At 37.1% G+C, this 27381-nt stretch overlaps 1 protein-coding gene across 3 annotated transcripts in view; it reads right to left on the reverse strand.

Annotated features, from left to right (window-relative positions):
* MACROD2 (mono-ADP ribosylhydrolase 2) overlaps window positions 1-27381 on the reverse strand; it is a 2318987-nt gene that overhangs the window by 1765621 nt on the left and 525985 nt on the right. For all 3 annotated transcript variants that reach the window (XM_044928284.2, XM_025264700.3, XM_025264701.3), the window contains exon 4: window positions 1173-1202. In XM_044928284.2, the coding sequence (XP_044784219.2) occupies window positions 1173-1202 (30 nt within the window). The remainder of the gene's footprint in view (window positions 1-1172; window positions 1203-27381) is intronic.

The following is a 27381-nucleotide window of genomic DNA, read 5'->3' on the forward strand; positions in this document are numbered from 1 at the left end:
ATTACTCGGCCATAAAAAGAATGAAATACTGTCATTTGCAGCAACATGGATGGACCTAGAGATTAGCACACCAAGTGAAGTAAGTCAGAAATAGAAAGACAAATACCATATGACATCACTATATGTGGAAACTAAAATATGACACAAATGAACTTACCTACAAAACAGAAAGAGACTCACAGAAACAGAAAACAGACTTGCGGTTGACAACATAGACTGAAAGTGGGAGGGTGGATGGGGAGTTTAGGATTAGCATTTGCAAATATTCTGTTGCTGTTGTTTGGTCACTCAGTTGTGTCCGACTCTTTGTGACCCCATGAACTGTAGTCCGCCAGGCTCCTCTGTCCATGGGATTTCCCAGGCAAGAATACTGGAGTGGGCTGCCATATCTTTCGCTAGGGGGTCTTTTCGACCCAGAGATTGAACCACATCTGTCGCATCTCCTTCATTGCAGGTGGATTCTTTATCACTGAGCCACCAGGAGAGCCCATGAACTATTATATATAGAATGAATAAACAAGATCCCACTGTTTAGTACAGGGAACTACATTCAGTATCCTGTGATTAAACATAATGGAAAAGAATATATATATGAATACACACACACACACACACACACACACACAGAGGCCACGGCAATCCACTCCAGTATTCTTGCCTGGAGAATCCCATGGACAGAGCAGCCTGGCAGGCTGCAGTCCTTGGGGTAACATAGAGTTGTATGCGCCTGAAGCAACTTAGCATGCGCATATATATATATATATATATATATATATACACACACATGTATAAGTGAATCACTCTGTGATACAGAAGAAATTAAGGCATTTTAAATCAACTATACTTCAATAAAGTAATTCTTTCAAAGTGAATCTATTATCTACTATATGCGTATTCATCTCAATAGCTTACTGCTGCTATAGCTTAAGCCAAAGGTAGAAACACAAAGCTTCGTGAGAAGAACAACCGTATTCTGCATATTTTGAAGTCAGTTAAAATAACATTCAGGTAAACCCAAGATATTTCTGTTATGAATTATTCTCTGGAAGATTATAATTTGCATGGTTGATGAATACAGCAAAATTAATTTTGTTAAAGTATCATGGAACTTACTAAACATCTTCTGGTTGGTGTAGTAATAAAATATATTTTAAGTGATATTGAGGACTTACCACCTCCACCTCCAAGAAGACTGGCATTTGCTGTTTAAAAGAAAACAAACAAAAGATGTTAAATAATATATTAAAATATGTTTATGCCAGAGTATGCCAAGAAAAACTTGGTAGTGATCATGCCATACATACACACACACACACATATATCACAATATGTACTTTTATATAAAAATGCATTCTTTGTTTTATGATGTATGAAAATGTAAATATTCACTATTTTTATCTCCTTTTTCTCTTCAAATGACTATTTTTACAATGTTCTTACTTCTAATAAAATAAAATACATATTATGATCATTTTATTACCATTCTGTATCTAAACTTCTGTTTTCTCCATTTTATCAAGTAGAGATATAACAATGTTACTTAAGCTATTTCAATAATTTCAAAGGATAATGTAACAAAAAAGTATAATGATAATTTTAATTAAATTAAATGCCATCAAATAAAGCTGTCTCAAGTTACTCTGCTATAAGAATGAACTTAAATAGAAACATATTTATTCTTTTTTGCATTAATTTTTTGTTTGTGGGAAGGAAACACATTTTAAATATTTTTGTAAAACAATGATTTGTCATTTCATACCCATTTATCTATTAATCTAGCCCACACAATCATAGAAGTCAAATAATAAGAAAAATATAAAACAATTCCATTTAGATTTTAAGAGGTCAATTTTTCAGAAAGTTCCATGGCAATTTTTTGCTGAACTATTAAGCAACCTTACACTTAATGATAATCTAGTCACTACAAAAGTCAGAAAACAGAATTCTTGGAGCAACATAAAGTATGTAGTAACCAAGGTGTCTTTCTTTGTGGAGAAATCTGAGCTACCAAAAGATTATAGAAATCATTTAATAAGGAATACTAGGAATCTTAACTTGAATTTTAGTGTGAAATCTACAGACCATGCACTGGCCTAGTAAGAGAAGCAAATATCAGAGTGTTAATGATTCCATCAATTAAAAAATGGACCATTTTAAGAATAAATGCCTATATTCATATGTGATGGTTTGTTAATTATTGCAACACTAAAGAGAACATTATAAAAATGCATGGAGAACAAACACCTTTGAAGGTTTTCTCAGTATGTCAATATTAGAGAATCAAATCTGATCTCATATGATCTTCCAAGTACAGGGCCATCTATTAATAATAATACTGCTCTTGGCTTTCCCTCACTGCTTTCATCACAAATATGGACTGAGGAGCAATCCCATTAGTCAAACAAAACTCACTTTAGATATTACAAGTTATCCGCCACTGTGTCAACTCAGAGCCCTCAAATCCTTCTGATTTTACAATGAAAACGTGTAATATTTACCTAGACGATATTCAGTTCAGTTCAGTCAGTTCAGTCCTTCAGTCATGTCTGACTGTTTGCAACCGCATGAATCAAAGCACGCCAGGCGTCCCTGTCCATCACCAACTCCCGGAGTTCACTCAGACTCACATCCATCGAGTCAGTGATGCCATTCAGCCATCTCATCCTCTGTCGTCCCCTTCTCCTCCTGCCCCTAATCCTTCCCAGCATCAGAGTCTTTTCCAATGAGTCAACTCTTCGCATGAGGTGGCCAAAGTACTGGAGTTTCAGCTTTAGCATCATTCCTTCCAAACAACACCCAGGGCTGATCTCCTTCAGGATGGACTGGTTGGATCTCCTTGCAGTCCAAGGGACTCTCAAGAGTCTTCTCCAACACCACAGTCCAAAAGCATCAATTCTTCAGCGCTCAGCCTTCTTCACAGTCCAACTCTCACATGCGTACATGACCACTGGAAAAACCATAGCCTGGACTAGATGGACCTTTGTTGGCAAAGTAATGTCTCTGCTTTTCCATATGCTATCTAGGTTGGTCATAACTTCTCTTCCAAGGAGTAAGCGTCTTTTAATTTCATGGCTGCAGTAACCATCTGCAGAGATTTTGGAGCCCAAAAAAATAAAGTCTGACACTGTTTCCACTGTTTCCCCATCTATTTCCCATGAAGTGATGGGACCGGATGCCATGATCTTCGTTTTCTGAATGTTGAGCTTTAAGCCAACTTTTCCACTCTCCTCTTTCACCTTCATCAAGAGGCTTTTGAGTTCCTCTTCACTTTCTGCCATAAGGGTGGTGTCATCTGCATATGTGAGGTTATTGATATTTCTCCCAGCAATCTTGATTCCAGCTTGTTCTTCTTCCAGCCCAGCATTTCTCATGATCTACTCTGCATAGAAGTTAAATAAGCAGGGTGCAATATACAGCCTTGATGTACTCCTTTTCCTATTTGGAACCAGTCTGTTGTTCCATGTCCAGTTCTAACTGTTGCTTCCTGACCTGCATACAGATTTCTCAAGAGGCAGGTCAGGTGGTCTGGTATTCTCATCTCTTTCAGGATTTTCAACAGTTTATTGTGATCCACACAGTCAAAGGCTTTGTCATAGTCAGTAAAGCAGAAATAGATGTTTTTCTGGAACTCTATTGCTTTTTCCATGATCCAGCGGATGTTGGCAATTTTGTCTCTGGCTCCTCTGCCTTTTCTAAAACCAGCTTGAATATCTGGAAGTTCACGGTTCACGTATTGCTGAAGCCTGGCTTGGAGAATTTTGAGCATTACTTTACTAGCGTGTGAGATGAGTGCAATTGTGTGGTAGTTTCAGCATTCTTTGACATTGCCTTTCTTTGGGATTAGAATGAAAACTGACCATTTCCAGTCCTGTGGCCACTGCTGAGTTTTTCAAATTTTCTGGCATATTGAGTGCAGCACTTTCACAGCATCGTCTTTCAGGATTTGGAATAGCTCAACTGGAATTCCATCCCCTCCACTAGCTTTGTTCGTAGTGATGCTTTCTAAGGCCCACTTGACTTCACATTCCAGGATGTCTGGCTCTAGGTCAGTGATCACATCATCGTGATTATCTGGGTTGTGAAGATCTTTTTTGTTCAGTTTTTCTGTGTATTCTTGCCGCCTCTTCTTAATACCGTCTGCTTCTGTTAGGTCCATACCATTTCTGTCCTTTATTGAGCCCCTCTTTGCATGAAATGTTCCTTTGGTATCTCTGATTTTCTTGAAGAGATCACTAGTCTTTCCCATTCTGTTGTTTTCCTCTATTTCTTTGCATTGATTGCTGAGGAAGGCTTTCTTATCTCTTCTTGCTATTCTTTGGAACTCTGCATTCAGATGCTTATATCTTTCCTTTTCTCCTCTGCTTTTCCCTTCTCTTCTTTTCACAGCTATTTGTAAGGCCTCCCCAGACAGCCATTTTGCTTTTTTGCATTTCTTTTCCATGGGGATGGTCTTGATCCGTGTCTCCTGTACAATGTCATGAACCTCAGTCCATAGTTCATCACACACTCTATCAGATCTAGTCCCTTAAATCTATTTCTCAGTCCCACTGTATAATCATAAGGGATTTGATTTAGGTCATACCTGAATGGTCTAGTGGTTTTCCCTACTTTCTTCAATTTCAATCTGAAGTTGGCAATAAGGAGTTCATGATCTGAGCCACAGTCAGCTCCTGGTTTTTGTTGTTGTTTTTGTTGACTGTATAGAGCTTCACCATCTTTGGCTGCAAAGAATATAATCAATCTGATTTCGGTGTTGACCATCTGGTGATGTCCATGTGTAGAGTCTTCTCTTGTGTTGTTGGAAGAGGGTGTTTGCTATGACCAGTGCATTTTCTTGGCAAAACTCTATTAGTCTTTGCCCCGCTTCATTCCATATTCCAAGGCCAAATTTGCCTGTTACTCCAGGTGTTTCTTGACTTCGTACTTTTGCATTTCAGTCCCCTATAATGAAAAGGACATCTTTTTTGGGTGTTAGTTCTAAAAGGTCTTGTAGGTCTTCATAGAAGCATTCAACTTCAGCTTTCAGCATTACTGGTTGGGGCATAGACTTGGAATACTGTGATATTGAATGGTTTGCCTTGGAAACGAACAGAGATATTTCTGTCGTTTTTGAGATTGCATCCAAGTACTGCATTTCAAACTCTTTTGTTGACCATGATGGCTACTCCATTTCTTCTAAGGGATTCCTGCCCACAATAGTAGATATAATGGTCATCTGAGTTAAATTCACCCATTTTCGTCCATTTTAGTTCACAGATGGTATCCAGGGCTTAATATTTTCCCAAAATCGTTGAAGTGGCAACTTGCTGAAGAGGCATGAGGAAAAATGTTACCAATTCTTTTTTTATTAATTTTTTTAATTGGAGGCTAATTACTTTAAAATATTATAGTGGTTTTGCCATACATTGACACGAATCTGCCACAGGTGTACATGTGTTCCCCATCCTGAACCCCCCTCCCACCACCCTCCCCATCCCAGCCTTCAGGGTCATCCCAGTGCACCAGCCCTTAGCACCCTGTCTCATGCATCGAACCTGGACTGGTGATCTATTTCACATATGATAATATACATGTTTCAATGCTATTCTCTCAAATCATTACCAATCATTATCTTGGGCCCATACCCTTTAGTGGATGGGGGAAATTTCATGATGTCTATTGATAAACCCAAACACTTTCTTAAAAATCTTAACTACATAAATTTTTAAAACTGCATGGCATTTCACACTTCTGCTGATTTTTTATTTTTAAATCTGACTGAGAACTCCTTCCTTGTCTATAGCTCTTCCAGATCCCTGAAACTCCATCTGTTGTCCTCCAATTTATACATATTCATTCATAAAAAGAAAAAAAAAAGAAACTTATTTCCAACAACAAACAACAATAGTAATGAAGAGTAGCTTTACACTCAAATTATCATGCCCAGAATCACAATAACACAATAAAACCTATTTTTCCCCAATGCTTTGCTTAATAAAGGTAGAGTTTGTCTGTTTGGATAGCACAGACCAAGTCCCATCTGTTTAATCAGGCACTTGTCCAATAGATGTGGGTGGATGAGTGGGAGTAGGTGTAGGAACTGGAATTCCAGGTTTGGAGGACCATCAATTCCATTTATCTCAGATGTGTGCTCATGTCTAGATGAGCATTTCTGGTTACACTTCTAATATCAACATAAATATTTCATAAAATTGTGGCATCTACAAAGTACACATTTTTAAGATAATTTCATGTGCATTACCATTCATGTAATAGAATCTTAATCTAAGCTGCTTAAATATATTCAAATCAAATTCAAAGCAATTCTAATAACTGTAATCCCAATAATGATTTATCTAAAGAATCCATCAAATTTAAGTCTATTTTATCAACTTCTGTTCTCTAAAAATTAAAAAATAAATGTTTTTTCTTCAGAAAAAGTGACATGCATGCATGCTGAGTCACTTCAGTCATGTCCAACTCTTGTAACCCTATGGACTATAGTCCACAAGGCTCCTCTGTTCATGAGATTCTCCAGGCAATAATACCGGAGTGGGTTGCCATGCCCTCCTGCAGGGACTCTTCCTGACCCAGGGATCAAAACCACATCTCCTGCGTTACAGGTGTATTCTTTGCCGCTGAGCCACAGGGGCAAAAGTGGCAAAAATGACGTAACTGTAGGCAAATAAAAGTGAATCTTTAGTATGATTTCTATTATTGTATCTTTACAAAGCACCCTATATGTAATATAACTGATTTTCAACATTTATTGATCAGATGGATTAAGAGCATTTCTTCCATTTCACAGAAGTGAAAATGACTTGTGTGTGCCTGAAATTAACAGTCGTTTAATTTTTACTTAATTACTTCCAATCAATTGAGGTATATCCCAATTAGATAGGAAGTTCTTAAAGATAAAATTTGGTCTACATTTAATAAGCTCTCAATATGTATTTTCTAATACTCAGATAATTGGCAGATTTAATCCCTTTTCTCTATTGACATAGAAGACAGGTTTTGTTTACCAAAGTGTCTAGAAAGAGAAAACTTTGGTCCTTTTTCTTTTTGTAAAATCAAAGACTGTTAAGGAAACTCCTATACTTTATTTAGAAATAGTGATTAATAATGCAGGAAACGGAAACCAGCATAACATTATTAACCAACTATACTCCAATATAAATTTAAAATTTTTTAAATAGAATGTATGAAATATGTTTATATATTTACGTCCCTATCTAAGTCCCTTGTTGCAGGGAATTGGGGATATGCCTCTTGTTATTCCTTCAGTTTCACAGGGAAGAAAATGAAAAAAGGAACTAAGAAAGCTTGAAGTTGATAAGCATGATGCTACTGCATCCAGAATATTTAAAAATGGCTTCTCTGAGCATGCCAGTACCATGGCTTAGCTGGTCAAAGCACCTGTCTATTGAACAGAAGATCCTGGGTTCAAATCCCAGTAGTGCCTGGAACAGTATGTTACTGAGCTTCCTAGGTGTATAGTGGTAAAGAATTCACTTGCCAATGCAGCAGATGCATGAGACACAGGTTTGATCCTTTGCCAGGAGATCCCCTGGAGTAGGAAATGGCAACCCCATTTCTCTAAGCATGCTTTGTAAGTAACCAGCACTAACTTTTTTCATATTTTCCTAAATAAAATGCCCCTGTTACCAAAAGAGGTAGAGGGAAAAATCCACCTACAGTAATTGTCTCAAATATTAATTCAATGAAAAACTAAAAAAAACCATTACAAATTAATGAATCTATTATAGTTTTTCCTCCCACAATAACAACTAAGTGAAATGAATAGTTTCACTACTTAGAAAGTAAAAACAGCACTGAACATAAATTGAGTAAGAGTTACCAAAATCTAATTTCAAGTGACAAATATGAATAATTTATTTATAATACCCTAAACAAATGATTATTTTTTGAAGTTTATGAGAAACTGCTTTCTTCCATTTAAACTCGGTTTTGATTTTTTTAATTAAAATTATCAAATTATACACAAGTATAAATATTCATTATAAAACTATCAAAACCAAAAAATAAGTACAAAGAAGGAATCTTTTTCATAGGATAATTAGCCTACATGAAAAATAATCATGCTAATTGACATTAGCATCACTCTTTTTGGTTTTCTCAAGATATAAATGGAATATTACACTACAGTCAGTTGTAGTATCTGACTCTTTGCCACCCCATGGATTGCAGCACCCTATACTGCAACACGACAGTAGTCTTCCTTTACAAAAATTTCCAAATGACCCTCTTCTACATATGTGTGTCTTTTTAAGAATATAATTACAATTAAATTGGGGATCAAACAATTACTATATATGTAGTCATATCACTGGAGGTCCCTAGATGCAAAATAGGCCATGACATTATTAAAAATCCAAGACAAAGCTTTAATTTATTAGATACTTAGAACACCATTCCTCCTAAGATGTCAAAATCCTTTGCAGTCTATATAAGGTAATAAAAAGGATACTGAATTAAGAACTGAGAGCCAGATAACCTCTATATTAACTCTAGTTCGGTAACTAGCAGGTGAATCAAGCAAATCATAGTCAAAACTATCTTACTTTTCTTCTTCCATTTGAAAATTTAGAATCAATCAGGGATGGCAAACAGGTTTTAAACAATTCAGATTCATCAATTACAAGAGACTATCTGCACCTCTGATTGGAGAAGGATTCTGAGGCTAACCCCAGGCTCTGCTGAAAAGAGAGCCATGATTAATTAATAACTCTGGTCATGGTCAGAGAATAGGAAGAATTAAAAGACAGCACACATTCCATAAATTGAGCATCTCTGGATCTAAGAACCTCTTTTAGATTTGACAGTTTTGATGTAATCAGATTTGATTCAATAATCTTGAAAAACAAAACTGCTAACCTAATATGTACCATCATTGTACCTTAACACGGATAATAGCTCCTGTGTTTCCAAGTCTGAAATAATTCAGTCTGTGAAACAGTCCATAGCTGGGTGAAGCAACCCATGTCCACTGTGAGTCAAACTGGCCTGATAAGAGTCTGGAACATTTTTTTTTTTTCACTTGCCCAGTAATTTCTATTATCTGTACTTAGTAATTGTTTATTTTCCCACTCCATTTCTACCTCCACCCAAGACTATCTGTCAAATAAGCAACAGCCTGAGAGACTAGTCTTTAAATATTGATTAAATCTATTTGTTCAGGGTTTTTGTTTGCCTTTCATCATTGTAAAGAAAATTATAGTTGCTTTCATCCTGACAGGATCCTGACCACCTAGTTTAGCTTATTTATTCTGCTTTCTTATTACAACACAGCACACGGGATGTCAAAATGATTGTTGGCAAAAAACTTCCCCAGGGGCTCTACTTAAAACAGCACTTCGTTCACAACATGTTATCCTAAAAAATACAAAAGCCAAAACATCACCCTTTAGAATGGTACACATCACAGTCCCTTGATTTTGAAACTCAAAGTAGGAAGGGATAAAAACACCTGTTAAGATGAAAATCCTAAGCACGTGCATGACTCTAGAACCATTGGATACAGGGAGCAACCAACTCAACTGACAGCTGTGGAAATACAATCTACACAGATAAACATAGCTATCAATTTGGCAACAGCTCTCTGTTAAAGTTTTTCCAGATTTACACCTTCTAAACAAAATCAAGACTGCCACAAGTTTGGGGCAATGGTATAATTTCCTTCAATAAAGCTCACAGGGAGAGAAAATTAATAGGCTTAACTATTTCACATGTTAAAAACCAGTCATAAACACATAATGGATAATTTACATGTCATACAATGCAGAATTCAAAAGAACTATTCAATATTCCAGGGTCTGTATGAGTTGGATAAGCTGTAACCCACCTTGAAGCCAAAAACAGAATACAATAAGTCCTACTATGGATAAATAGGTGGAAGGTCATCAGGAATTGAAAAAGTTACTTGAGAGTATTAACAAATGAAACAAAATGGAATTATTCTTGTTGAACTATAAGAGAGGAGCTAGATCCTTCCTGTTTTGCCAATATGATGTCACCAGCTATCACTCTGGGTGCTCGGGGACTTCTAGGAATAATGCAGCATGGGAATAAAACTACTTATTTTGTCCAACTCCTTCATTTTACAAAACTGGAAAGATAAAGAGGATCAGAGATGTTAGGTAACTTGTCTAGGATCAGGCCTAGGAGAAGAACCTAGGATCTACTATACAATATTGCCAATTTCAAATCGGAAATATATATACACATACATATGTATATATGATTGTTGTTGTTTGTTTGTTCCTCTGAAATCACATTCAAAGGTGGTAACAGAATGCAATGTGCATGCTGCCGCTGCTGCGGCCACTAAGTCACTTCAGTCGTGTCCGACTCTGTGCGACCCCAGAGACGGCAGCCCACCAGGGTCCCCGGTCATTGGCGGTTTCTACAGCTTTACAGTTCAATACAGAAATAAGAGAAATCAGTGCACGCTTCTATTAATGTGTACCGTCATCCTTCTTGACACTGTGCTCTGAATCAGTTGTAATTTTGAGAATGGTAACACTGGCTCAGTTATAAAAATGGGATTACTCGAGTAACCCAATCTGGGCTTTCCAAAGAGTGAACAAGATGTCAAAATAGGGGGCTGGGGGAAAGAGTTCAAATGTACATTAGCGTTGTAGTTGTAATGATACCAGACACTTGAACAGAAGTTTTTAAATTGTCTTTCACAAGGAAGATTTTGAATGCAAATGAAGTCTCAATTTGAAAAACAGAAGATGCACTTATTTGAGGGAATATGATACACTTTATCCTAATGATAATATAAGCCTGAACATGCACTCTCATTTATACACTTCTCAAAAAGACTAATTTGTTTTAATAAAACCAGACAGTACCTTTTTTACAAAAAATTGTTTTACATAGTTTCTTTATTTCCTCTTTCTTATAATATTATGGAATCTTTTTTTCTCCCTGGTATGAAACAGCAAATGAGTTTTTTCAAAAGGTTTATTTTAGCTTATATTTTAATTTAAACCAATAAGACAAAAAATAATTTTGTCATAGTAAATAAATTGAAAGCTTGAGACAAAGAACCTCAAATTTAAAGGATTTGGGGTTAAAGGAAAGGAAGAGGATTGCTGCCTTGAGAACACGTATGAAGCTGTAATATCCATGAAGGTAAATGCTGTATTTGTTGGTATTGATGGTACCATACACAGTTCTTAGTAAAGAGTAGGGACTGAATAATTACCTCTTAAAAACACAACTAAGAGAATGAATGTAAGACAGGGGAATGAGGAGGGGGGGAGAGAAAGTTATATTTTTGGGACAGATGCTGCTGCTGCTAAGTTGCTTCAGTCATGTCCGACTCTGTGCAACCCCATAGACGGCAGCCCACCAGGCTCCCCCATCCCTGGGATTCTCCAGGCAAGAACACTGGAGTGGGTTGCCATTTCCTTCTCCAATGCATGAAAGTGTAAAGTGAAAGTGAAGTTGCTCAGTCGTGTCCAACCCTCAGCGACCCCATGGACTGCAGCCCACCAGGCTCCTCCATCCATGGGATTTTCCAGGCAAGAGTACTAGAGTGGGGTGCCATTGCCTTCTCCATTTGGGACAGATGAGAGAGTTACACTAACACATAATGACTCCTTCACAATTTCACAGCAAAGTGAGGCTATGCCAGCAGGGAGCCACACAGATTGAGGCCCAATTCCAGACCCTCTCACTGTCCTTGAGAAAGTTCGTAAAACTCTAATTGATTATCTGATCACTTGTATTAATCAGCCAGTTGGTAAAATAATGGTCATGGTACAGATGAGCTGAGAGGTTTCAGAGCGATAAACTGTGTGAATGCACTTATGGCACCTGGAATACGCTGAGGCTCAGTAATGGCAGCTGCCTACCCAAGACCCTGATTGCAGAGCTGCTTCTGGAAGATACACTAGAGGTTAACATAAAAACCTCCAGTAATAGTGGGGATTTACTAAAGGCATTCAGACTAATCCTCACTTTGCAGGGACCAGGCCCATGTTCATCACAGAGAACTACTGTCCTCTACCATCAATCCAGTTCTGGGCTATGCCCTCATCAGAGTTTGGGGAAGAAAGAAGAACTTCTGCACAGAAGAGACTGAGGAAGAAGGGTATCTCCAAATTATAAATATATTTAAGTCTGCCTTTGGGTTTAGGTCAATTTAATAAATCTATATGTCCGTAAAGAAAATAGATGGCATCATTTTGCATATTATAACACTTTAGTCTTCTGGATTATTTTGACGATTTGGTTTTAAAATAATGTGACTTTATGGCAGATAATTTTTATTTACTCTTTAAGACTCACTCTATACAGCTACCCCTGTTTTCTGCCCAAAGTGATTTAACTATACAAATGGCATCAATGGGTCCTCTGGCTCTGGTAAGTTCAGTCAATAGGGATCCCTGTTAGTAGCTGGTGGGAGAGCTGAGAATGAGTTGTAGGTATTCATTTTCCTGGTTCTCTTCCTGTAAGCTTATCTTGACCTGACAATGTCCCTTGAACAAAGGTCATTTAGTTCATAATATGACTTCCTCTCCTTTTGGGTTCTGATATGTCTCCCTCTACTTATCTCTTTGAGCTTAGAGCTGTAACAGCTGTGCTGCTGGTAGCCTTTGATCCTGAGCAACCCCTTGAGTTTCTCCTATACCATATCTATCTCCAACCCTTGTACTTATTCCTCTTATTAAAAAGCTGTCCAGTATCCTAATTTGACTGTGCCAAGGTCAATTTGATTGAACAGATTTGGTTTATACAAATTGGTCACAACTGAAGGTTACCCTAAATCACACATCTCTTCCCAAACTAACTTTCTTAGTGAGAGAGGTTTAAGGCATAATCAATATAGTAATTTTCCTTATTAATTAAAAACATAAAACATATTTTAAAAAAAAAACAAAGGAATTTCCCTGGTGGTCCGGGAGTTAAGACTCCATGCTTGAACTGCAAGGGGCATAGGTTTGATCCGTGATCAGGGAACTAAGATCCTGCATGCCACAGTTCAGTTCAGTTCAGCCGCTCAGTTGTGTCCCATTCTTTGCGACCCCATGGACTGCAACACACCAGGCCTCCCTGTCCATCACTAACTCCTCGAGTTTACTCAAACTCATTTCCATTGAGTCAGTGATGCCATCCAACCATCTCTTCCTCTGTCATCCCCTTCTCCTCCTGCCTTCAATCTTTCCCAGCATTAAAGTGAAAGTGAAGTCGCAGAGTTGTGTCTGACTCTTTGCAACCCCGTGGACTATATATAGCCTACCAGGCTTCTCCATCCATGGGATTCTCCAGGCAAGAATACTGGAGTGGGTTACCATTTCCTTCTTCAGGGGGTCCTCCCGACCCAGGGATCGAACCCAGGTCTCCTGCATTGGAGGCAGATGCTTTAACCTCTGAGCCACCAGGGAAGCCTTAGGGACTTTTCAAATTCTTTGCATCAGGTGGCCAAAGTATTGGAGTTTCAGCTTCAGCATCAATCCTTCCAGTGAATATTCAAGACTCATTTCCTTTAGGATAGACTGCTTGGATCTCCTTGCAGTCCAAGGGACTCTCAAAAGTCTTCTCCAACACCACAGTTCAAAAGCATCAATTCTTCAGTGCTCAGCTTGCTTTATAGTCCAAGTCTCACATCAATACATGACTACTGGAAAAACCATAGCCTTGACTTGATGGACCTTTGCTGGAAAAACCATAGCCTTGACTAGACAGACCTTTGTTGGCATGCCACAAGGTGTTTCCAAAAAGTTTTTATAAAAAGAAGTACTCATTTGAACACATGGTAGTTTAGTCGTTAAGTCACGTCTGACTCTTTTGTGACCCTATGGACTGTAGCCTGCCAGGCATCTCTGTCCACAGGATTTCCCAGGCAAGAATACTGGAGTGGGTTGCTATTTCCTTCTCCAGGGGATCGTCCCAACCCAAGAATAAAACCCAGGTCTCCTGCACTGCAGGCAGATTCTTTACCAACTGAGCTACAAGAGAAGTCCGTTTGAACATGTGAAGTAACACATTTTGTAAACAATCTCAACTCCTGTTATGTTCTCTTCTTTTCCATACTTTTATCCATGTTCATATAAATATATACACATAATTGAATCTTCCTGAGATTATTGTTTAAAAAACAATGGATTCTACTATAAAAATCATTGCATTATAAAATTGTGCTATATAAAATTATTGCAGTGTAAAAATTATTGTGCAATCTAATTTTCTAATGTATCAATATATCAAGGGCTGTAACTAATAAAGGAGTACATCAAGGCTATATATTGTCACACTGCTTATTTAATTTATATGCAGAGTACATCATGCAAAATGCTGAGCTGGATGAAGCACAAGCTGGAATCAAGATTGCTGGGAGAAATATCAATAACCTCAGATATGCAGATGACACCATCCTTTTGGCAGAAACTGAAGAAGAATTAAAGAGCCTCTTGATGAAAGTGAAAGAGGAGAGTGGAAATGTTGGCTTAAAACTCAAAATTCAAAAAACAAAGATCATGGCAACCGGTCCTGTCACTTCATGGCAAATAGATGGGAAAAAAATGGAAAGACTTACAGACTTTATTTTCTGGTCTCCAAAATCCCTGCAGATCACAGTGACTGCAGCCATCAAACTAAAAGACACTTGCTCCTTAGAAAAAAAGCTATGACCTACCTAGACAACATATTCAAAAGCAGAGATATTACTTTGCCGACAAAGGTCCATCTAGTCAAAGCTATAGTTTTTCCAGTAGTCATGTATGGATGTGAGAGTTGGACTATAAAGAATTGTAAAGTAATTAGCCTCCAATTAAAATAAATAAATTTATATTAAAAAATAAAAAATAATAAAATGATAATGCCATCTGAAAGGAAAAAAAAAAAAAAAAAGCTGAGTGCCAAAGAATTGATGCTTTTGAACTGTGGTGTTAGAGAAGACTCTTGAGAGTCCCTTGGACTGCAAGGAGATCAAACCAGTCCATCCTAAAGGAAATCAGTCCTGAATATTCATTGGAAGGATTGATGCTGAAGCTGAAAGTCCAGTACTCTGGCCACCTGATGCAAAGAACGGACTGTTTGGCAAACACCCTGATGCTGGGAAAGACTGAAGGCAGGAGGAGAAGGGGACGACAGAGGATGAGATGGTTGGATGGCATCACTGACTCGATGGACATGAGTTAGAGCAAACTCCGGGAGTTGGTGTTGGACAGGGAAGACTGGCATGCTTCAGGGCATGGGGTTGCAAAGAATGGGACACGACTGAGCAACTGAACTGAACTGATCTAATAAAATAATTTATGATATACTATAATTTTCACAAATTTGACTAAAGCCACTCAGTCCCATCACTTCAAGGGAAATAGATGGGGAAACAGTGGAAACAGTGTCAGACTTTATTTTTTGGGGCTCCAAAATCACTGCAGATGGTGACTGCAGCCATGAAATTAAAAGACACTTCCTCCTTAGAAGAAAAGTTATGACCAACCTAGATAGAATATTGAAAAGCAGAGATATTACTTTGTCAACAAAGGTCCATCTAGTCAAGGCTATGGTTTTTCCAGTGGTCATGTATGGATGTGAGAGTTGGACTGTGAAGAAGGCTGAGCGCCAAAGAATTGATGCTTTTGAACTGTGGTGTTGGAGAAGACTCTTGAGAATTCTTTGGACTGCAAGGAGATCCAACCAGTCCATTCTAAAGGAAATCAGTCCTGGGTGTTCTTTGGAAGGAATGATGCTAAAGCTGAAACTCCAGTACTTTGGCCACCTCATGTGAAAAGCTGACTCATTGGAAAAGACTCTGATGCTGGGAGGGATTGGGGGCAGGAGGAAAAGGGGACAACAGAGGGTGAGATGGCTGGTTGGCATCACCGACTCGATGGATGTGAGTTTGAGTGAACTCCGGGAGTTGGTGATGGACAGGGAGGCCTGGCGTGCTGCAGTTCATGGGGTCGCAGAGTCAGACACGACTGAGTGACTGAACTGAACTGAACTAATCTCCCTTATTGATGGGCACTAAGGTTTTTTTCAGTCCTGCCATTATAGAAAAATCTCTAGTAAAAATCACTATATGTGTGTGTAGTACTACATATTGATGCATCTATCCTATGGAACAATTCCTCCAAAGCATTTAATATGCAAGTTGATGCATATTAAAATAAGTTGATGCATTTTTCAAACTTAAGAGTTTAATAATTATTAAAACTTGCATATTAAAATAATTCAAAAATAACAAAAATATAACATTCACAAGTATACCCTGGGAAGCATATAAAACCTTAATAATCAGAAGCAAAATGTCTTGACATGAAAATGAGGTTCACTGGACTGTTTCTGATTTAAATGTAAAATACATCAGTGAAAATTTCTCACTTACACTTGAAAAGATTTTCAGTCTGAATTTCTGATTGATTTCAAATATATAAATTTTAAAATGGCCTGTTTTAATGTAAAAATAATAAATCCATCTCAACTGATGGTGAGCCTCTTTAAGCACTTTCTTTTCAGGTTTACTAGACACAAACCATGGAAGGTCTTGAACTTCAAAGCAAACTAAAAACTTGGCTAGAAAAGATTAGAAAGTTTCCTCCACTTTCTAAATTATTTCCAGATTTAAAGCATACTTTGGAATTTTAAAGATAAAAAAATTCAATAGATATTAACTCATTATAAAGGGATGGAAGGGAAATTGATCAAAAACACAAAGAAATGTAAGAATTTCAAGGCTAAGTGCAACTATTTCTTTTCTAAACTATTGTAGTATATGAGAATTTTCTCCAGCAAGGCCAATTCTACTTACATTATGTTAAAGAAAATTCAATAGAGCTATGTTTTCATTTACCAATCTAAACATATCATGTTAAAGCAACATTCTTCCTCCAGTCTGGTGAAGTCTCAGTACACAGCTAAAGTGTGCAGGTGACAGAGGAGCTGAGCCAGCTTCCCATTGATCCTCACGTAATACCTCGATCATCAAGCAGCTCTGAGGAGCTGAGCCAGCTTCCCATTGATCCTCACGTAATACCTCGATCATCAAGCAGCTCTGAGCTAACTACTTGCACCTAATGTGGCCTTGGGACATGATCAGCTATGAAAATTTTAAAATGAGCTATTGTATGATTCACTTCTATGAGGAAGTCATGCTCTGAATCACCAAGCCAGTGGACAAGCTGACACACATTTTAGTAACCTTACCAAGATAGAAAATATATGCCTATTATCACAACCAACTTAAATAACATATAAATAGATCATGATGACCATTTTCTAAGCATCTATTATTTATTAGGAACTGTTTGAGAGTCAACCTGTATGGTATCTGTCATCTTTTAAACATTCCTGCAAAATGGAATTTTACTTTTCCTATGACATATGAGGAAATGAAGGCTATAGTGACCCTAAATTGCCACAAAGTTTTGAGTTAGTAAGTTAGTATTCAACCTAATATATGAACCTCTTAATTAAACATCTAACCAATTATCTTTACAGCAAGCCAGATTCTCTCTTAAGGAATCATTTCATTTCTCCCATATTATTTCAAAATACATGGATATTTAATACCCATGATAAACAATGAATTTAAATAACACCAATGTAAAGGTAGTATCACTAGTTTTTTAATCTAATTAGTGACCAGAATGGACAGTATTTACATACATCATACAACTTAAAGTTACAAAAAATTAAATATATTTACCTATACTTTCTCTATGTCACTTTACTAGCACTAGTACAATATTCAGTAATTTAGATCACATAAAACCTGAAGGGAAAACTCACATTTAATGTCCTGATAACACTAAAAAGTGGCATTCAAAACCATGAAAATTCTCAGTATTTTAGGCAACATGAACAAAAATATATACATTGCCATTAATGAGGGTATATATTTCTTAATTAACAAAGACTTTTGACTTGAGCTCAGTTAAATTTATCAAAACAGTAATAATACATTTATAATGTTTGGCTTTCACCAAGTAAATGCAAACTGGCTAGCCTAAGATTTTATATACTTATAGTGAAACACATAAAATGAAAATAAACATATGCTTTTATTTGTCCTAAAGTTTCTATCACTAACACTCCTCATCTTAGAATTTAGGATTATCAATTAAAGAATAATTTTGATAATGAGGTTAAAAAAAAAATTATGATTTTTCTCCTTCCTAAATTAAATTACATATCTTAATACTCTATTTCATATTATGGCTGTCTTCTATCAGTGTGCAATAAAATTGTTGCTCAAGGACATAATACATATATTATTATGTTTATGCAAACTACAAGCATCAAAAAACTCCTCCGAAACACAGAAAAATATAACGTTATCAACATCGACTTAATCATTTACCAAAAGATCCCCTTTTTTCTGTACACAGGACACAAGTTATAATTTGCATGCTCTGTATATCAAAAAATACTGATTACTTTTGTTATAACAGTTCCATCAGGCCGGCTGTGGATTCTATAATAGAGATTAGTTTTATTCTGGTGCGTTGAAAAGCACTGATATTAATCTCAGACAAAAGTATTATCATTGTTGAGATGTTGATTACCGAATACAGAGGCTTTTAAAAATTATTATTACCTAACAAATCTCATAGGAGAACCAAAAAATACTTATTGAAAATAGTTATAGTTCTAATGTTACGCTGAGATATACAAATATCAGGAACAGAATAGAAGCAGCAGCAGTTAAACACAGAACATGTATGTGGTATTCCAGAGGCAATGGATTTGGGGTCTACCAGAAAAGTATTCAACATTAATCCAAATTGCATGAGTAATTGGTTATATAATTTTGGGCATGTCACCTAGACCTCTGTGCCTCATTTAACACTTTAAATATAAGTTATAATTTGTATGCTCTGGGATAAGAGTTGAGAATAAATAGAAAGTAAAATAGACACACTAAATAATTACAGATAAATCTATAAATTATAGCTATTATAATATACTTAATACACTTAATATTTAAATATTAGAATCTATTAGAATGATGCTAAAGTAAGAAAAACATTGTTTTACAAGTTGATGGTACTTTATGATATTGTATGTGTGTGCGTGTGCTCAGTCGTGTCCAAATCTTTGTGACCGCAAGGCCTATACACCGCCAAGCTCCTCTGTCCATGGGATTCTCCAGGCAAGAATACTGGAGTGAGTTGCCATTCTCTTCTCCAGGGCATCTTCCTGACACAGATATCGAACCCACGTCTCTCGAGTCTCCTGCATTGGCAGGTAGGTTCTTTACCACTAGAGCCACCTGGAAAACCCCATTTTATGATATTATATTTTCCAAAATTTTGTCTTCTTAGACTTCCAGTTCAGACAAGATGGCATATATTTGTTTCTTCCTGTTCCATTCCTCTTTCCCTCATGCTCCCTAATTAAACTATAAATGAGGAAAATAAATACAAGAGGCAACCAAAGAAAACCTCTGAAAGGTGTAAGGAGGAAGGTGAACTGGTCAGAGACTCCCAGATAGGAAGAATAATCTAGGTGCAAGGTATCTTACTTCCTGCCACCCAAAGGAAGAAGGCAATCCAGGCCCAGCATCTCTTGACAGAACCTAGTAACAGAAGGCAGGGCAGGCAGATTCTCTCTTCCCTGGATCAACAGAGGCCTCACTGACAATAAGCCTTCAATAAAAGTCCTCTCCTCCTCCTGGCCTGAGACTCACCCCCTACAGCAAGAGACACTGGATGGTTGGGGGGCACCAGTAAAGAGGATCCCTCAGCAGGCACCCAGACCAGGAAGGCTTCCCATCCCCCATGAGCAGGGGACATCTGCCACAACAAGCTCCGGCTCAGGAAGTGTTTTTCTTCCCCACTAAGCCAGAGAATCTTCCTCCCACTTAAACATTCAGGGAGAAGTTGGGCAGAGGAAAGCTGGCCAGAGGGATGCCCACCAAAAGAAGCAGGCAGGCCCCAAAGCACTCTACTCTGTCAGGCCAGAGACTTCCCTTTCCACATTTAGAAGCATAAGGAAATTCCTTCTGCTTAGGCAGAACCAGTAGGGACCCCTGGGAGCCCCAACTATTCCAGTTACATCAAACCAAAAGCATAACATCATAAAGGCCATGAAAACTAAGTTGTCATTGGAACTAGAGCCTACTACGGTAGTCCAAGACCTGTGAATTAAACCTAAATAGAGTCGGTTCCTATTAAAACTAAAGATTTAAGCAGGAGCTTGAGTCTCCTAAAATGAATGCAGCCTCGGGAATCCATGGGACAGAACAATAGATCTAAGAGCCTGGAAAGGGAGAGAGTAAGGTTAATGGATTATCCAGAGAAGGAATGACTGAAAACTTCACAGATTTGATGAAAAATATAAACCAATAGATTCATAAGGTGAATCCCAAATAAGATAAACCCGAAGAAGTCCATGCAAAGACACATCATAATTAAACTTCTAAGAACTGAAGACACACACAAAAAAAATCTTGAAAGCAGTCAGAGAGAAATAAAAAACACAACCTATAACCTTTAGGCGGATGTCAGTTCAAATGGCAGGTTAGCTGGTGGACTCCCTAGGGACTATCTCAGCTAAAAAGAGTTACCTCACCTACGTTATGCTCCCTTCCTCGGTGGCTCACATCTCATAACTTGAGGGTATAAAAGCCTGGTCCCATGTCCAATAATTGATCCACATGAGAATATTAAGGCCCAGCCCTTGCCCCAACTCAGGACAACTCTGAAGGGCTACCGCAGCTCCCTAGATGCTCAACTCAGGGCCCTTCCGAAAACGTACCATATTTCACCTTCTTCCCTATTCAGTTTTGCTTGCTTCCCCTTTCGCCTGAAAATTTTGTGTTGTTTTTTTTTAAATCCCTAGAATTCTCCCTGATAAATATGCTGCTCATTAATCTCTGTCTGAGTCCGCTTCCTGGAGAACCCAACCTGTGACAGGAGTCATGGAGGCGGGTGACAGCAGGATGGAGCAAAGTATGTTCAGGAGGCATTTATCACCAAATGGAGTGGGCCTTGGATGCCTCGCAGCCCCTAGGTTTAGGCCTTCGTGTTCAACTCCAGGGCAGCCAGAAAAGTATCCCCCAACATTTTATTATATTAGTCTAGTAGCAATGACACCCCTCTCCAGTACTCTTGCCTGGAAAATCCCATGGATGGAGGAGCCTGGTGGGCTGCAGTCCATGGGGTCGCTAAGAGTCAGACACGACTGAGCGACTTCACTTTCACTTTTCACTTTCCTGCATTGGAAAAGGAAATGGCAACCCACTCCAGGGTTCTTGCCTGGAGAATCCCAGGGATGGGGGAGCCTGGTGGGCTGTCGTCTATGGGGTCGCACAGAGTCGGTCACGACTGAAGCAACTTAGCAGCAGCAGCAGCAGTTTGAAACTTCAATAATGGATATTAAGTGCAGCTTTAAATTAAACTTCAAATCGTTCCATTTTTACATTATATATCAAACCTCCAACAAATACAATTCAAATAAATAAAATTTAGCATTAATGATAATGGTGCTAGATTATGAAGTCAATATTAGAGCAAAGGAGAGACAGTGTAAAATATTCAGAAATTTCTTTATTAAAAATGTTTTAAATACCCTAGAAAAAAATAGACCTATACAAAGCTGTGAAGTGGAAGCAAAGAAGCAAATTCCTGAACACAAAACTACAGTATTCTTATCGTTCTAAATAATGTAAATATCAAGAGCTTGATGTTTCCTGTGTAAATCTTTACATTATAACTTTAAAATTTCTAACTCTATTAACAGTTTGTAGTAGTGAAAGTCACTCAGTCGTGTCCGACTCTTTGCGACCCCATGGACTATACAGTCCATGGAATTCTCCAGGCCAGAATACTGCAGTGGGTAGCCTTTCCCTTCCCCAGGGGATCTTCCCAACCCAGGGATTGAACCCAGGTCTCCTGCATTGCCGGCGGATTCTTTACCAGCTGAGCCACCACCTTTTATTTAATCAGTACTGCTGCGATGGCCAAAAGAATTTGCCAAAATCATCTCACAGACCACTTGCTTTCTTATAGAACTCACTGCTCTCTGGGTATAGAGTTATCGCAATCCATTCCTTAATTGATCCCAACTTTTTAAATGTTTTGAATACACTCCCTAGAATGCCCAGGCTTCCTGTTCAACATGTGACAGTGCCCTTTCCCCGTGCGTCTGAACTCCTGGTAACGTAGTGAACGCTATCTGCCAGGTGCCTTCAGCAGCCAAATTTGGTCCAGCCCTAAAAATCCCCCTCTGTCTTCTTCGTTCTTGGACATGATGAGTCACTGAAGAAAATGACTGTTCTGACTATAACTCTTATGGCTTATCAGTCACCTCTACCTCCCCCACGGTACTTGAGGGACCGACAGTCTCAATGATTGTTCAGCCTGAGCAAAGTGACTCAACCGACATTCTGCCACTGACACAATGGACAGACACAGCCAGTGACATCTGATTTTATATGTTAATGAAGAACAAAAGCAATGTGGATTAACTAAATAAACAGGAACAGACAATCTAGTATGGTCTAATCTACTCATCCTTCTTACTAATAAATGTTTACTTTATTAAGAAAAACACATTCAACGTTCTTCTTATCCATACCTTACTTATCTTTGGCAGAATCATAGTATGACCAAGAAACAACTAAAAAATCGGGTCATGAAAGAGAAAAGGTAATGAATGAAGGTCCCTATATGATCTACAGACTGATTTGTTGGTCAGGAATCAAGTCTAGGTAGCAACGAAGTTTCATAATACTGGGAAACATCAATACTTAGTGTTAAAAGAATTTGAAACAGCAATATATTTTATTTCCATTTCTAGGCACTAGATGGAATAAACATAGCCTCAAAATTTTGTTTTGTAAAGTAAAAGTAAAAGAAAACACCATTTTTAAAATAGAGGTTGTTGTTATTGTTGTTTAGCCACTAAGTCATGACTGACTCTTTTGCAACCCCATGGACTGTAGCCTGCCTGGCTCCTCTGTCCATGGGATTTCCCAGAGAAGAATACTGGAGTGAGTTGCCATTTTCTTCTCCAGGGGATCTTCCCGATTCAGGGTTCGAACCACGTCACCTGCATTGGCAGGCAGATTCTTTACCACTGAGCCACCTGGGAAGCCCCTTGAAAATAGGGGAGTAAACTCCAAAAGGATATGACAGACACATTCAGCAGTTGGTTCAATCTGGCTATACTAAAGTTGTTACTTATAACTTTTAAAACCTTTTTTAAAACTTTGGCTTAAATAGTGACATGGTTTTTCTTTCATTCAATTTGATCATCAAATTCCAAACTTTGGGGAGGAAGCCTTTTAACCGTAAGACCCCAACCTACCTCTCCAGCCTCACCCTCCCACCCTCCTAGCCTCTTACATCTTCCAGACCGACTGTGTGCATGTGTGTGTATACACACACTCTCACACTCACACTTATGCACACATATACACAAACAACTAAGTCTCCTGTCAAGCAGAGTCAATCCACCAGAACCACCAATTACAAGGCCCCCTCATCACCTCACAACTTAGGATAAGCCACCCTTCTGTCTTCATTCCCTGGGCAAACGGCTATTGACCCTCTGGGATCCACTTCCAGTGTCATTTCTTTGTGACACATTAGCTGATTCCGTCACAAACAGATACTCCTCTTCTGAAGGTCCATGGCATGGAAACAAGTTTTTCTGCAGCATTTCTACCATGAACTTACAATTTGCTGCTTTTTTGGGTTCTACTCCATTATACTATGAACTTGCCAAAGGCAAGGATTATGATTTATTCATATCTTTTTACCCAGTGCTCCCATCAATAAAATAGGTTATCTCTCAGTTTAGGGTTGTGAGGATTAAGAAAGAAAATTAACTAAAGCACTAAGCAGCACATATAAAGTGCTCAACATATGTGAGAAACTGCTTCTTAATTATCAAAAATGATGCCTATTTTGTAGCAAGTGTTCTATAAATATTTGGGAAATTAATAAAATAGGGACAAACATATGATTGTTTTTAAAATGCATTCAAACAGACCTTAATAAAAATCAAGCAAAAAATATGAATGTGATAATCCTGCCCATTACAAAATTAAATGCTCCTTATAAGGAGTGAAAGGAACGCTTATTCCAAACAGTAATCAGTTATTGAATGATTACATACAGAGAAAAATCAAAGTATTACAATAAATAAGAATTATAAAGAAATTTATTAAACCAAAAATTACGATTTATTGAAACCCTCCTAAATCTTAAGATTTTCTCAGATGGTACTTAAGGGATTGCTTTTAACAACTAAACAAAGACCAGCAGTTGTCTGTCCTACAAACTCTGAATCATTTAAATCATGCTGAACATCAGAGCAAACAGAAAGAAAAGAATGCTAATCTTTTTTCTCCTGAGCAAATACAGTTGATTATTCTTAAAGCCTTGCTGGCCACTTTGCATATATTTTTCACAATTACTATAATAATTTAATCATTTTAGAAAAGATTTTTCATGTTTTTCCCCCAATAATGTTTCACCCTAAGGTAGTTTCCTGCTTCAAATAACTATATGGGACTCTCAGAGGTACTCCTGAGGTCAGTCAGTGATTTATGACTTTCTAATTTTTTTTAATGTTCTATTATAATGCTTGAATTCAAAAATTAATGAAACACAAATTAGTAAAAATAAGCATGAACTTTTATTTTGCAACTCGAATTCAGTGCCACGAGTCTATAGAAGCAGCAAAGATATTTCTTAGAGAGATCATTTCAAATGTCAGTTGTGTCCCAGAAACCCTCTAACAAAATGGAAGCCCATTAAATTTCACTTACGCGCCACACAGCAAATATTTAAACAAGAAACAGCTTATAATGCTGTCACTCAGCATGTCAAAATCCATCAGCTCTATGAAATAACTTGTAGTCTTGAGCTTAGTATTTATAATATTTATCAATAAAAATATAAAAGAAAAATGCAGAGTGGTAAAGTTATGTGACATTCCAAGTTTTTTTTAAAGGGGAAACATATCAAGCCAATCAACTAACTTCTAAAGTAAAAGTATATTTCATAGATAGATGCACAATACACACAAACACATATATAAATCAGGTTACACATCAAAATATTTATATATAAATACATTTCAGATATGAACATGTATATACATATATAATCTACTTAGATTTCTAATATACAAATATATGTACTCTCCTGTCACAAGTCAGTTCTTTTGTCTATTTGTCATTCCTATGACCTAGAATTACCCTATCATTTATCTTCTTTTGAATGATACAATTTTTCAGAAATTCCTTTTGTTGCATAGACAAGAGATTTAAACTCTCTGAGCCCCAGAACAGTCATTTCAGATGAATATAAAGAAAGAGCCTTAATTTCAGAAACATATAAAGAAAATGGAAAATGTTATTAAAAGATAGCCTTTACAAATTTCTTATCTGGAAACTCAGAGCTCTTGGGTTAAAGATCTTCTTTTGAGGATGTCAATAATTATTAAAATAGGCGCTGGGGTATGGAATATGTATATATATATGCACACACATATAATTCTTTTAAATAGTCTTACATTATATTTGTCAAATTTCTTATCATTATTAACCTAAATTAATTAATCTAGATAATTTATAAAGTATGTAAAATGACCTAAGATTAAAAGCTTCTTAAGAAAAGAACATACAGCAAAACCAAAAATTTATCTCTGATTCTGTTACATGCTATTTTCTTAAATGAACTGAAAATATGTCTCAAATAAACTGAAAGAAACTCCAAATGTGGCTATTCTTCTCTCAAAAGAATAAAATACTGTAATTATTACTATAGTATTTCTAAATAATAAAGCAATAAATGAATTTAATGAATTTGCTTAGGCTTTAAAGTAAAGAAAGGGCTGGTTCTTATTTCTAGTGAGGTCATGTGAAATTTACAAAGCTTATCATACAAGAGATAATAAATATTAATTGATGACTAAAAGAATAAATGAAAGGGTGAATAGACTGTAGAAAAATGGGGACTCTAACAAATGTCAACTATTCAGAACAGAACTTCAGACCACTCCTACACACAGTCTTGTTAAGGCTGCACTTTTTCTAATAGCGGTGTGGTATTGCTGAAGGACACTGGACTCAGAATCACAAACAAGGGCGAGTCGTATCTCTGTGTTTCATTAGCTGTGTGACCACGGAGTGTCTCCCAATCTGAGTCTCAATTTCTTCCTCTATCAACTTAATATAATAATTTCTGCCCCATCTATTTCAGAAGATAACTCATTAGTATGGTTGTTCACTATAAAATTCTCTCAACTGACCTGTATATATGAAACTTATCATAATAAAACATTGGAAAAACTTAAAAATAAAAATCTTCCAAAGGAAGAAAGTCAATGGGTTTTGACTTCAGTTGTTGAAAATATAAACGCATACCTTCTGATTGGGTTCAGAGAAATAAAAACAATTAACATATGCCCACTACCCACATAGCTATTTTTTTGAAGCTATTTGAAAAAGTTAAAAATTTTATTTCCATCATTTATAAGCAAGATAACACGACTGGATGACATACATAATTTCTAATAACAAAATTACACAATGATGAATGCATTTCATGCTCTCTGTTAATTCCCTTTGAAAAGCACTTACATGTTCACTCATTCTTAGAATATTGACTTTACCATGTTTGGAGCAGCTAAGTATACAGCTCATTTTTCAAAATAACTGGTTTCTGACAACCAGTGACCATCACAAAAAAGGTCAACCAAGTTGGAACCCTTGCTTTTACGTAAATTGATATGGTTCATCAGAAAAAACAACATTTTAAGTACTTTGTCACCAGGAAACCCACAGACCTCAATGTAATTTAAAAATTTTTCTTGGTCATTCCTCATCTCATTATAAAATATTCTAAGAATCAAAATATGCTAAAAATATTTATTGTATAAAGTTAACTATATTAATGGAATCCTGCAATTTGTAAATCATAACATATTGTAATAACTGGAAAGTTAATGAATAAGAGAGAAAACCCCTTTGGACTGTGGATTTCCAGCTCTTCCTCTAGGGTACCTCACCATTTCAGATAAGCTCTGGATTTCAAAGTTAGTAAACTTTTACTCATCCTTGGCTTTTAAACAGATATAAATAGGAATTTATTTATATATATATAATATATTATATGTATATAAATTATATATATATATATATAGGAATTCCAGTATTTTCCTCCTCTCTTGTCAATGAGAGTTACTATGAACACACACTGAACAATCACCTTTTCCCAAATTGCACCTCCAACCAGGGTCTCTTAGAAGGTTTACCTGGTTCATAGTAACAAGAATTCCTGCGTCTCTTCATTGAATATATTTTTGATCTCAAAGGGAATGAGGGAAATCATGACAAATGTGATTGCTCTGCATGTGGGGGATAAGTGTGTGCACGTGTGTGAATATGATACACAACTAGCA

Source organism: Bubalus bubalis, chromosome 14 (assembly GCF_019923935.1).
Source record: "Bubalus bubalis isolate 160015118507 breed Murrah chromosome 14, NDDB_SH_1, whole genome shotgun sequence".
Lineage (NCBI taxonomy): Eukaryota > Metazoa > Chordata > Mammalia > Artiodactyla > Bovidae > Bubalus > Bubalus bubalis.